The sequence below is a fragment of the Corylus avellana genome, chromosome 10 (assembly GCF_965113065.1).
Source record: "Corylus avellana chromosome 10, dhCorAvel1.hap1.2, whole genome shotgun sequence".
In the NCBI taxonomy this organism is placed as follows: Eukaryota; Viridiplantae; Streptophyta; class Magnoliopsida; order Fagales; family Betulaceae; genus Corylus; species Corylus avellana.
This window is the reverse complement of record NC_142499.1, coordinates 309,794-322,543: the sequence shown is the minus strand read 5'-3', so window position 1 is coordinate 322,543 and position 12,750 is coordinate 309,794. Positions and strand designations below refer to the sequence as shown.

The window sequence follows — 12,750 nt, the reverse complement described above, 5'->3', positions numbered from 1 at the left end:
AGGTTGCTTGGGGTTTGATTGTTAAAACATTTTGAGCAGGTCGGGCCCGACAATCACTCACAGATAGTTATGCAATAGAGCATTCTTATGAGTAATTCTAGAAGTTCATTTTGTGTCCCTCCAATAATGATGTGGTTTTTAAAATTACTATTTGATCAAAATTTTAAAAATGATCAATTACAAGCCCAATGGTGATTTTAAGAGTCAATGAAGGACTTGTAGCATTACTTTATTCTTATTGTACATAATTTAAATTTTTTTAATAAATAACGACTGTAAAGAGAGAACTTCTTACGTTTAGATCTTTCTATTTTCATTATAAAAAGGATAGCCAGACTCTAAAAGAAAAATGACCTCTCATAATATGACAGAGGCAAGATTAAGAAAACCCCCCTAAGAAAAACCACTCTCCTTGAGCATTTCTTGATTAACATTTAGAGAGAGAGAAAGAGGGAGAGAACTAAAAAGTGATTAGTTGGTAGTATTTAGGGCTGCTAATTTTTTATGCGACCCACAAATTTAATGTGAACCTAACACAAAATTAGCAAAGTAAGGTTAAGGGGTTTAACCCATTTAATTAAATGGTTAAGTTTGGGATGATTTCTATAATTTTATATTCATACTTCAACACAATTTGAACTTATCATACGCCATTTAAGGTTGACAATTTTTGACCTAATCGACCAACTCAAGACGAAATTATTAAGTTAGGGTTGACCTACATAATCTTATACTCATGCTTCAATCTGAACACAAATTGTTACCTCCTTGATAGTTTAAGCTTTTTTTTTTTTTGTTTTTTTCAAATGAGGAAATAGTTATAAGGAAGGAAATTTTTACCATTTATGGAATGGAAGAAAAAGAATATGAAACCAATTAAAAATATTTTCAACTACAAGGTGAAAAGCGGCCCATTTTTCTCCGTCCTCCAAGGGTTTGATGCATCACAATTCCCACACATCCCTATCTGCCACGTGTTCTTATAGAGATTGACCATAACACCCTAAAAGTCAAAAGATAAGAAGGAAAACGAACTTTCCTAGCTCCTCAAAAACAAAATCCCAATATTAATTTCTATTTTCTATCACCAACCCCGTCTCTACTCTCTTGTAACACACACGAGGCAGTCCCAGAGAGAAGAGAGTGTATAGATATTTTCTTAATACTCGTTTGATAATAATAATAATGTATAAAAGTAGAATATAAATGGGTTTTGAGCTGGAAAATATATGTGTATATATATATATATATATAGAGAGAGAGAGAGAGAGAGAGAGAGAGGAATAGATATACGAAAAGGGCCTTAAGAGCTGGAAAAAGTAGATTCAACGAGCCACAGTTAGCACCACCCACTCCAAAATACCCACCCATACCATAGAGATTAGAGAGAGAGATAAGTCACAGAATCGAGCACTCACGACTCAGAGAAACAAGGGATAACACCAAAGCTTGAGGGAAGCCCATTTTTTCATTTTTTCATTTTTTTTCTCCCTTTTCTTTTTATTTTTGTTGTCTTAAATTCCTTTATCCCTATATTTTTCCCCGCCCGATTTGGCCTCTCTGTTCTTGCTTAGTCTCTCTGCAAACCCTCCTCCTTCTTCTTCTTCTTCTTCTATGGCTGTTTCTTCTTTTCTTTTGTTTTTCTACATCACCGTCTTGTCTTCGCTGCGGTTCGTGTCTTCGTCTTCGGCTTTGTGCCCTAAGGAATCGAATTTCTTTCTCTACGCCCATCAATCCCAATGCCCTCTTGGGATCTCCCCTAACCCACCTCTCCAGGTATGCTTTCTGGTTTTCTTTCCTTTTGTTTTCACATTTCCGCTTTCATTTCGGCGTAAGTTTGTTTATTTTGAATTATGTTTTTGTTTATTTGTTTGGTTATTGTCGTAATCTTGGTAGTGATTGTAGATATTCATTTTCTAGATGCTGGATGTGATTTGTTGATTTGTTGGGTTCTGGGGATTCGGGCTTGATCTTGGGTGATTTTTCTCGTTTTTTTTTTTTTCCCTGTCCTTTAGAGGTTCCGATGCAAAGGGCTGGTGTATTTTCTTGTTGAGGGTATTGGGTTTTAATTTTGTGTGGTAGAGATTGTGGTGTCAAGTTTGGAGAATAACACGGGTCGGCAGTAGTATATACTTGATATAGTTTGTGGTTTTCTCAATTTGCTAGGTGGGGCATGAAATGTAAATTTTTTTAGGGTAAGCTTTGGTTGGCATATATAGTATTAAGCAAACAGTTTGCCAGTAAGAGAGTGGGAGAAAAATAATTGTTAGTTTAAGTTGCAAGGTTTGGTGATTATATCAGGATTTTAGCTGCTGGAAAAGTATTTGAGACACATTTTTGGGGTCCATTCTAGGCTTTCTAGCTCTATGGACTATTGATAGACACACGATGGGTAGGAAAAAAAATGACGTGGGAAAATAGTATGCAAAAATGACATACTTAATTTTAGCACTTACTGTTGCAGCATGATGTGTGGGTGTAGTTTAGGTTGCAGAAGATTTGATGCTGCTCGAGACAGTTAAGAATTGTGGATGAAGTTGTTGTCTTGTTTATCTCTTTATGGAATATTCCCATTCAATATCAATGTTAATAATCATCCTTCTACCACTTGTTATGAAAGTTTTTGGCACCTGAAAGGTCCATTCAAATCAATTATATTACCTTATTTGGTCTACTATTGTTTGAAGGTTTTGTTCTATTGTCCAAAATTAAAATTTGAATGACTGAAATCATTCTTTCCTGATGATTTGCAACAAGATAACATCTGTTGGAACCCCAGCTGGTAGGCTTCAATACTAGATGTGTGGAACATCTCCTCTGCATTACTTGTCTTTTTTGATCGGTGAACAACTCATTCCACACATTAGGGAATGAACCCATAACCTCAGCCTACCTGTGTTACTTATGGGTCCAAAGACAATAGGCAAACATCTCTGCTGCCTTATGATGCGCAGTGAAACTTAGTGGTTAGGAAACTGTAGCAGTCACTAGTGAAGGGGTTAAGCGGGCTAGTTCCACACAACCCCCCTTCCCACATAAATGTGGAGGTTATGTAAGTATTGTGGTTTCATATTTTTGTGTCTTTCCTTAAGTACCCTACTACTCATGGGTTAGATAGGTGAATGAGAAAGCTCTAAACACACCCTTTACTCTTTTTTTTTCTCCCATTCTAATGTTGTTTTATTGTTAAGTTGATATTTGTTGATGCTTGATGGGCTATTTGAATATCCCATTACCAAACAAGCCCAATATGTTGCCATGTAGTGTTTTCATTGGAATCTGTTATCTTTTTTGTTCAAATGAACTATTTATTTATCTTAGGATTTCTTATTTCATCTTTTATTAAATGACTCTTTTAAAACTTGAGTTGATGAACTGTTGTGATCAAATCCTGTGTGCAACAAAGTACTTAATGTAACCCTGGATAAGGGTCAAGTTGATGTCTTTAGAGTGATTTTGAATTTTTGCAACTTAGAGTTCTTCATGTGTGGGACTCACCTGTAATATTGGATGAGAGTAGTCTTTTATGGTTTTAAATTGCAAGTCACTAGGATTCAATTTGGATTTTATTTCATAAGTTATGGATATTTTGGTGATGACGAGCATATATGTAATTTTCCGCAATACCTGCACATTAAGCCTATTTTGATTCTTAGGTCAACTCTAGAACTTTCTAGGAGTTTCTGAGTTTCTTGCATTCGTTTATTTATTTATTGAATCCAAGTTGGTCTTTTATTGTGTTCTATTAGGGTTTTATTTTATTAGTCAAATTAGTATTCCTAATCCTAGTTGATTTCTAGATATGTTTTCTTATTCTGGTAGGTGTTTCTCTTGTATACTTCTTGTGTACTTAGGTTGTGCCTTTCCCTTTTTAATGAATTCCATTTACCTATACTTACAAAAAAAGGATTTCTAATCCTAGTAGGTAGGGTCAAGAGGGATAGAGTTTTCTTCCAAACTAAGATGGAGGTGCACTTTGAAATGTGGGAGTGAGAGTGTGTATAGCAGTTCTCATTGATGTAATGGTATGATGATTGAAGAATTGTATGACCTGCTTGTTCTTAGTCAGGAGTGAAGACTTGTTACTATGTACTATTTTTTGAAAAAGGAGAGCACGTCTTTATCTATATCTTTTTATCTTCAGGTGGATGGAGACTTCCTTGATAGAGCTTTGACTTCCAAGCGGAGGAATGAATATTCATCTGTACTTTTCTATGCTTCTTGGTGCCCATTTTCTCGCAGTGTGCTTCCAACATATGAAACACTGAATTCCATGTTCCCTCAGATAGAACATTTGATGGTTGAGAAATCTTCAGCCATGCCAAGGTATGATGCCACTTACTTGACCTGCTTCTTTTCTTATATTATCATTGTGGGTTGAAACCATTTCCTTCTTTTGTTAGTAGTTTCATGGGCTAGTTGAAAATTGCTAGAGCTTCTAAGAAGCAAATGTTCCTGGCAAAATATTGATTGTACTTTGCGTTTGCCTTAAAATAATATAATTTCCCAGAGACATGCAATAGATAAGTAAGGGCATGACAGTTTAATTAGATTTAGGTAAATTTATGGCCTTTGTAATCATGATCATATCTTCTTGGAAGCATTTCCTGAAATATAATTGGGTTGTGGCTGACTTGATTAAAGGGTAGGTGGTGTAGGAATAGGTCTTAAATTCAGGAATAATTTTTTTTTTTTCCTCTTTCTTTTGGGCAAGTGGTTCAGGGTTTAATTCGAAGAAGAAAGTGTTGAATGAAAGATCTCTCTCTCTCTCTCTCTCTCTCCCTCTCTCCCTTTTGGCTTGTTAAAATGAATTTGAAATTATGATGTGGAAGTCCAACTGTATGCAATTGACCTCCTCTAAGGAAACCTGGACGATAATACCTATCTGACCAAGAAACCTAAAGGACACAAGGTTCTCTGAGAACTTTCATTAAAGTCGCTGAGAGACACCAATATTCTGTTGGCAATGTTTTAATGTGTACACATGTGAGCTTTTATTCTTTGTCTGCTATTCATTTGAGTTTTGCATGTTGTTTTGCAGCATATTTTCAAGATATGGAATCCATAGCTTGCCTTCCATATTAATGGTAAATGGGACATCAAGGGTGCGATATCGGGGTCCAAAAAATCTCGCTTCCCTCGTGCAATTTTATAAGAAGACCACAGGTAAGGTTCTCCTAAACAAAAAAATATATGTTTTATTTATTTATGTATGTATTTATATGCCTACTCAGTACACACATGCAGGGTTGAGTTCAAGTTACATCTATCATTACTCTTTGCAATGTTACATGAATAATGCATATATGCATATTTGTGGCGCATGGTCCAATTGCTGCTTTTTTCTTTGTCTGTCCTACTCCGAAAATGGTTTTCCAACCCCCCCTCTTCTCTCTCTCTGTCAAACATCCAAAAAGTAAGGAGGGGAAAAAAAAAAAAAAGGGATCTCAACCCCTTTGCGAGGATCTGTGCCTTGCAGTTCTCATGACTTGAAGTTGGTTTCTAAGATAAACGTCATGATGTGATTTATGCATTTCAGGCCTTGAACCAGTTCAGTATTTTGCTGAGGATCAACCAATCAGCTTGGAGAGTGGTGGAAAATCCATTTTCCTGTCATCGAATAGTTTGTCACCAAAAGAGATCATAAAGAGGGAACCCTACTTGGCATTCTCTATATTGTTCCTGTGCTTGAGGTTACTTGTATGCATATTCCCACGGGTGTTATCTCGTCTCAAAGCATTTTGGGTCATATATATTCCCCATTTCAAGTTGGAAATATTTGGTGAGACAAGCCAAATAATGGGCCGTATTGTTCACTTGATTGATATGAGGGGGGTATGGACCAAGCTGAGACTAAGCAAGACCAGGAACTTCCACGAAGGTGCAAAGAATGCCCGGGTTTGGGCTTCTTCCTTGGCTTCTGTCGCTTTGGGTGAATCTTCATCAGCTAGATCATCATCATCATCATCATCATCTTAAGGTGGAAGTTACAGTCTTGTTCAAGTCAAGTTGAGGGTAGAAAAGAGCTCTTATCGATCACAATAGTATAAATATAAACTGCTGTGATGCACTGGGGCAGGTAGTCATCTCTCTCTCTCTCTCTCTGCCCCCAAATTTTTACCCTTAGTGATATAGCTGAAGCTGTTATCCTTGTTTGAGTTGGGTTTTTTGGAGGAAGCAAACAAGAATGTAAATTTGAGAACAGCTTTCTTTTTGTGTAAAATACTTGTCACTCGGAAGAACATCTCTACTCTAAACATATGTTCAATGTAAGCATATTAACCTCTCTCTCTCTCTCTCTCTCTAAAGCGTTCTAGTCATTAGTGTAATACAAAAGGAGTGATAAATTGTCGGGGGGGGCTTTTATGTTGCCAATCTAATTGATGGGTCAAATACCCGGACTGAGATTTCTGGGAAGGTGCAGTTCCAGGGTGCCTGAAGCACTCTGGGTAATTCGAGTATTTGGTCTACCACTCACGTTCTCATTCTCTGCTCCATTTCTTGGCAAGAAATTGGGGATCTTAGAGCATTTTCAAATCATCCAAGTGAAATGGTTGGTTATGTTTTTCAACATCTACGTAAACCATTTTTTTTTAAAAAAAAAAAAATTTTATCGCATTCCTACACTACACCCATGGGCAAGCAATTGTGAGAGAATGATTCACCTGCGCCGGTCATGCACTTCGTAAGGTAGAATGTTAGTTTGGTTGGATACTATTACTAGCACCGATGAATTAAATTCCTTTATATTGATTGCATTGCATAGGCTGAAGAAAAAAGATCCCAACTACGCTATGCTTAGGTTAGGTTAGGTGGGCCACTCTATTACATCAGCAACCTTTTCACGTTTTCAGCACAGTCAGTGTCCACGTTTACAGTGCTACTTGGTTTGTTGCAATTCCACGTAATCACAATTTAAGGCTCTTCTTTATGACGTGTTTGGGCATATGAATAGCCCTAAATTGACTCCGCAAGTATTTTCCTTTCAAGGGAAACATATTCTAGTGGGGGGGAACTCAATGTCAATGGAAACCAATTCTATAAAATGTAGGCAAAAAGACTCTAGAATAAGCGCTAAAACCATGGATTATGATGCTCCATATTTTAATATATATCTCAACTTCACATTTAAAAATATATATATATATATCTTTTAATTCAGTGTATTACATTAAATGTGAGAAAATTGAAGGTGGATGAAACTGAATCTACTTCTGATATTTGGCATTTTTATTATTATTATTATTATTATTATTTTATACTCAATCATGTATGCTTTGTCATGCTTGATTCATTGCTGTGGATGCTTCTCTAACTAAGCTATAATTTATTTATTTATTTATTATTATTAATGCTTAGATTTCGTGTCCTCTCAAGCAAGGGTAATTTCTCTATTCAATTGTGTAATTTTGTCAGCTCAAATCCACAAAAAATATAGTTTTTTTTTTCAATTCAGTATATTAAAAAATACATATATTTTTTTACAAACATTTATAATTCTCACAAATTGAAAGAAACGTGAGGATATTCATCCAAATCTGTCATGATATATTTCAACAACAAATATAATAAAATAAAAGAAAAGAAAAGAAAGATAAAGATACCAACCCATGGACAGTTGTATAGAATACGAATGGGGCTTTCACTTTCACCTTTGCCCTTTTCCCTTCCGCAACCCAACCCAACCCCCATCATTATCATTCCAAGCCAACTCCAACAAGCAACCGTCCGAAGCTCCTTTTCTTCTTCCCCTCTCAGAGGAAAACCAACAAACACATCTCTTCAAAGTAGAAGCCTCTCTCTCTCTCTCTCTCTCTTTCTCTCTAGACTCTAGACTCTAGACTCTAGACTCTACACGTGTCTACAAGAACCTTAGAGCTCTTTCTCACCCTATTTTGAACGTAATCTATTGAGTTCACTTTTATCCAAGCTCACATTATTGTAATCAAACTTAAATTAAATTTCATATTATTTTCCTCCATCTCATTTTGTTAGTTTTTTATTTTATTCCGACATTTTTTTAATAATTTGCTTTTTACTTTATTCAAAACAACAATTCTTTCATTTACCTTACTTGGCTTTGAATCAATCAACATTCTTTTAGGATATTATTATTTTTGATATCCGGATTTTCAGTAATTTGTTGCTTCGATTGTTAGTTGGAGTCTACTTATCCTAACAAATGGGTGAGTTGTCCGAAACTTGCTAAAATAGATGAATTCTATAAATATTTTTTTATATTTATTATCTAAATTATTAACAATTTAGACAATAAAATTGTTGAAATCTCTATCACATTTTTCATATTAGATAATATATTCTTAAAGAATGATTTTTTTTTTTAGAAAAAGAGAACTAGGAATATAGGATAAAGGAAGAAAATAGAAAAAAAATAATAACAAATAATAATTGCAAGGGATTGGCCGATTAAACAAAAGAAAATAAATATCATCAAAGAGGGCATTCTCCTTCCTAGGCGGGTCCCTACTGGCCCATCATCAATTTGTCACCTTTAGGATGGATAAGTATTCGGAACATGTCATATACCCCCCATTGCTTGAGGGTTGAATCTTCACTCCAAGGGCAAGAGGACACCACGGCGGTGGCCTCCTCTCACTAGTCATGGAAAATCCACGCTAAACTCCATGAAAGCCACCTTCTTTGATCCAATAATTCAACACCCACGTTTTCAAAACCCCCCTCAAACCTCCTATTTCAACCATCATCTACCATTCCCAAAAATCCTCACAGGAAATGGATCTTGATGAGTGGGAGTACCTCCCTGATGATGCGTTCCTTGATTTCCATGAAGATGGTGAGAAAAGGGTTTTCTCGGGCAAACGTAATTCTGATCCAAAAACTGTTTTCAACATGGATTACTTCATATGCCCATCTCCAAATTCTAGGAAAGTCATGGAACCTCCAGGTCAAGTTGTACCACTTCCAATTGATTGGGAACCAACAAGTGGCGGTGGCGGCAAGGCCCGGGAGGATGATCTGGTGAAGGGCATCGCTAAGGTTCCTATTGAAGTCACTGTTTTGCCATCAGCTGTTATCACTGAAAGAATCAAAGCTATGGATGCTGATCAAGACTCGGTTTCACAAGTTTTCTTCAAAATGAAGGAAAATGAATTTGTCGACATGAAAATGGATTCCCCAAAGTCTGGTGCTAGGGGGTTTTTGCCTCAAATCGAAACGGGAACGTTTCAATTTGAGGAAAAAAGTGAGGCCTTGGAGAGTAAAACCTCCCCAAGAATGAAAATTGAGAAAGATATGGCAATGGGCAAGAAAAGCAGCATAGACATTGATTGTGATAGCAACAAAGAGGAGGTCTCTTGGGAAGAGACTAATGGTAGGCTGAACATATGGAAGTGGAGCTTGACTGGGATTGGAGCTATTTGCTCTTTTGGTGTTGCTGCTGCTACAATCTGTATTATATTCTTTGGAAGCCACCAAAGAAACAAACAACACCAGCAGAACCAGAAGTTTCGGTTCCAGATCTACACTGATGACAAGGTCAGCAACTTTCTTGTACTCCTTCAAATTCTTGTCACCTATTTAGTTTTGCTTTCTCTGTCTCTCTGTGTAGTCATGTCATCAAATACCACACTTTCTATATGTTTGAGCCGTATTTGCGTATATATGTCAGAATTGGTGCTAGCCCTGTGGTTTCTTCCTTCAATTAAAAATTACTTTGAAAAGAAATAGTATCATCTCAATCAGAAAGCAAATCCTGATCATTGATTATAGGAGGTTTTACTAGCTGTGCATACCAGTTGACATATTCAAATCCAACAGTAACATAATTTCTTAGCAGCTTAAACAAAAAGGGGATGCATTGAAATAGTTTCTTGCTGTTCCATTTGGGTGTTTGAGCTGAGCTGACCCCAATTGTGATTGCAGAGAATTAAGCAAGTGGTGCACCGCGCAACCAAATTGAATGAAGTAATATCAGCAGCAAGAGGAGTTCCCATGGCCAGAGCTCAGATCACTTTTGGTGGTTACTATGATGGTCTTTAAAGCACTGCCTCCAAGCAATTCTGGTCCTTCCTAAGACTCAACAATCAGATTGAATTGCCATGTTAATTCTACCATATTTGCATAAGGTCGTTTGTAAATAAACTGTATGTGCCATATCCGGATCTTCAGCAATTTTTAATCCGAATTGCTAGTAATCTGCGTAGTATGTGATAGAGCTCTTATGGGTCTATTTGCCGGAATAAGTCCTAGGTTGTCCTCACATTTGTTCCAACAAATTGGACTCATAAGACTCTTTCACATTTGCTGCTCAAATTACTGACAATTCAAACAACAAAATTGTTGAGAATCTCTATCCTATCCTTATGGCCATATGTATAGATTCCGAATCCTCTTTGTATTGTCGAATCCTTATGGTCATACATATCCATATCCATATCCGACTGCTGATATTTTGGTTTTATGTAATGCGATCTAATTGGAGCACTGCACAGTGTCTATTGTGGTGTGTTGTGTGATTGTCTGTCTGCAGAGAACTAGCTAAGCAGCCCTTTTAAATTACTGAACTTGAAACAAAATTATTGTAATTTTTTTTTTTTTTGTTAAATGTTCAGTTTGTGTTAATTTTATTAATATGATATCACATTCCTATGGAAATAGTGGCCATTGATCTTATCATAAGTGAACATTTCTTATGTGACATTGATAAGGTGGGTGTTAAAATATAGTAATGCTATATATTTCACCGCTATCTTACTACACTAATACGGTATTTTTCATTCACCAATAGTTTTTTTTTTTTTTTTTGGGTAATGTTACATTCTACACTCCATCTTGATCTCAATACGCTAATGAGACACAATGAAAATGACTATCCAATCTCGTTCAAAAAACAAAAAAAAATAAATGTTCGATGACACTATCACACCAGCCCAATAAAATAAGGGTAAGATGTAGATGTAGAAAATATAGCATTACTCATTAGGAAGAGCTGATCTAAGGGTGAATTAGCAATGACATGTCAGCATTTGAAATAATGGTATAATATATAGCATTACTTGTTAAAATATTAATTTAAATAATTAATTCTTGTCTGGTGAAGTCTTTGGGAACTTTTATTCTCATTTCAATAAAATAGTTCACATATTATTTATTTATTTATTTTAATTTATATCTTTGAGATCTATAGGAATTGAGAAATGTTAGGTGTTCTCCCAGCAGTAAACAACATATATATATATATATATATATATATATATATATATGATGTTGACAGCGTTGAATCTTTTCATGAATTTGATAAATTTATTCTTACATAATTGCCGCCTCACATTCTTTAATGTCTCCCATAATGGTACGTAAATGCAAAATTTATCGTGGAAGCATCACTTTCGGTGGTCTTAATCAAAAATGAAGGCCAATTGGGTAATATAGATGCCTAACTAATTGAATTGAATTTCTTCCACAAACCCCCTCGCAGATATTTTTAACACGCCAGTTGCCATGAAAGGAGGTGACTCGGTGACTCTGACTGATTGAACGAACAGTCCATCCAAACAAATGAAATTTATTTAGTCACGACCCCACTAGAGAAAATGTGCCCCCCTAATTTATGCTGTGATGCAGGCCGAACAATTATCTCAACAAGGGTTCATTATGAAGTAGATGATGTGATTGGCCCTATTGGAATTATGTGTTGGGTGCAACGTTCTGATCATTCATTGGCTGCTTTCTCATGTGCTGCTACGTTGAACCAACAAGAAACATTTCCAATAGCAAAAGATTCAGAAGGGGATGAGGACAAATGATTGGATTAGAATCTTATTTGGATTAGTTGTATATTTTTATAGTAATTTGGTTATATTTCTCTCTTTTCTTTGGAAAATTTTGAGATTTACAAATTTTTTACAGCTTATTGACACAGGTTAGCATCTGACTAGAGAGCGATTTTTTTTAATAATTAACATGACTCAAATTATATGCTAACACATGTCAATAAGTTATAAAATAATTGTAAATGTAGTGTTAATAGTTTTGTTTGATGTGTTTATTTTTTTATAAAAAATAATATATATTATAAGGCCAATTTGAGACTGAAAAGAAAGAAAAAGCAAGACCTGTACTTAACCCAAAAAAGAAAGAAAGTATAACTCCATTTAGGGTGCTTTTTATTTTTTTGTTTGATGTGATGTATCATGACATATTATATGATAAAAGATAACTTTAAAAGGACAATAATCAGACAATAGAACACTTCCTTATGAAGGTACCTGTGGACAAGCTATAATGATTTGTTACCTTTACCTATATATTTATAATTTATTGTTGTTGGTCGATTATAAGCATCGTATTGAACCAACCTAGCATATTTATATGCATTATAGGGTGGGAGAACCTCCTTCTTCCATTTTAGTCTTTAAAATTTACCATTTATTTTAAAAAAAATTTTACTTTTACCCTTTAAACTTTAAACTTTCAATTACTTTTAATGTAAACCATTTCGTCATATTTTAAACATTACATAACGTTTATACTTTTGACTTTTGTATAAAATTCAGACTTTCAAAACATTTTTTTATTTTTTAAAAAATGAAAATCAATGACATTTTAATTTTTTTTTTGTATTTTTAACAGTTAAAATTAACGAAAATAAACTAATTGGGAGTAATGAAAAGTTTAAGAATTTAAAATGCAAGATTCGAAATTTCCAAGAGTCTGTAAAATTGAGTAAAAACTCAGGAGCCAAATAAAGTTTTAGAATAATATTTTTAG

The 12,750-nt window shown here is 35.1% G+C and overlaps 2 protein-coding genes across 2 annotated transcripts; both read left to right on the top strand.

Moving 5' to 3' along the window:
* Positions 1 to 1,277: 1,277 nt before the first annotated feature.
* Positions 1,278 to 5,878, top strand: LOC132162112 (5'-adenylylsulfate reductase-like 7). The gene is given in 5 exon segments (XM_059572368.2): positions 1,278 to 1,776; positions 4,145 to 4,326; positions 5,042 to 5,166; positions 5,540 to 5,713; positions 5,716 to 5,878. Coding segments are annotated over 5 exon segments (714 nt in total). The 5' UTR covers positions 1,278 to 1,614; the 3' UTR covers positions 5,787 to 5,878.
* A 2,669-nt stretch (positions 5,879 to 8,547) lies between these two features.
* LOC132161908 (uncharacterized) lies at positions 8,548 to 10,478 on the top strand. The gene is made up of 2 exons (XM_059572128.2): positions 8,548 to 9,516; positions 9,904 to 10,478. Exons 1-2 carry the CDS (start codon positions 8,755 to 8,757, stop codon positions 10,018 to 10,020), a joined length of 879 nt encoding a protein of 292 aa, XP_059428111.2. The 5' UTR covers positions 8,548 to 8,754; the 3' UTR covers positions 10,021 to 10,478.
* The last annotated feature ends 2,272 nt before the right edge of the window (positions 10,479 to 12,750 follow it).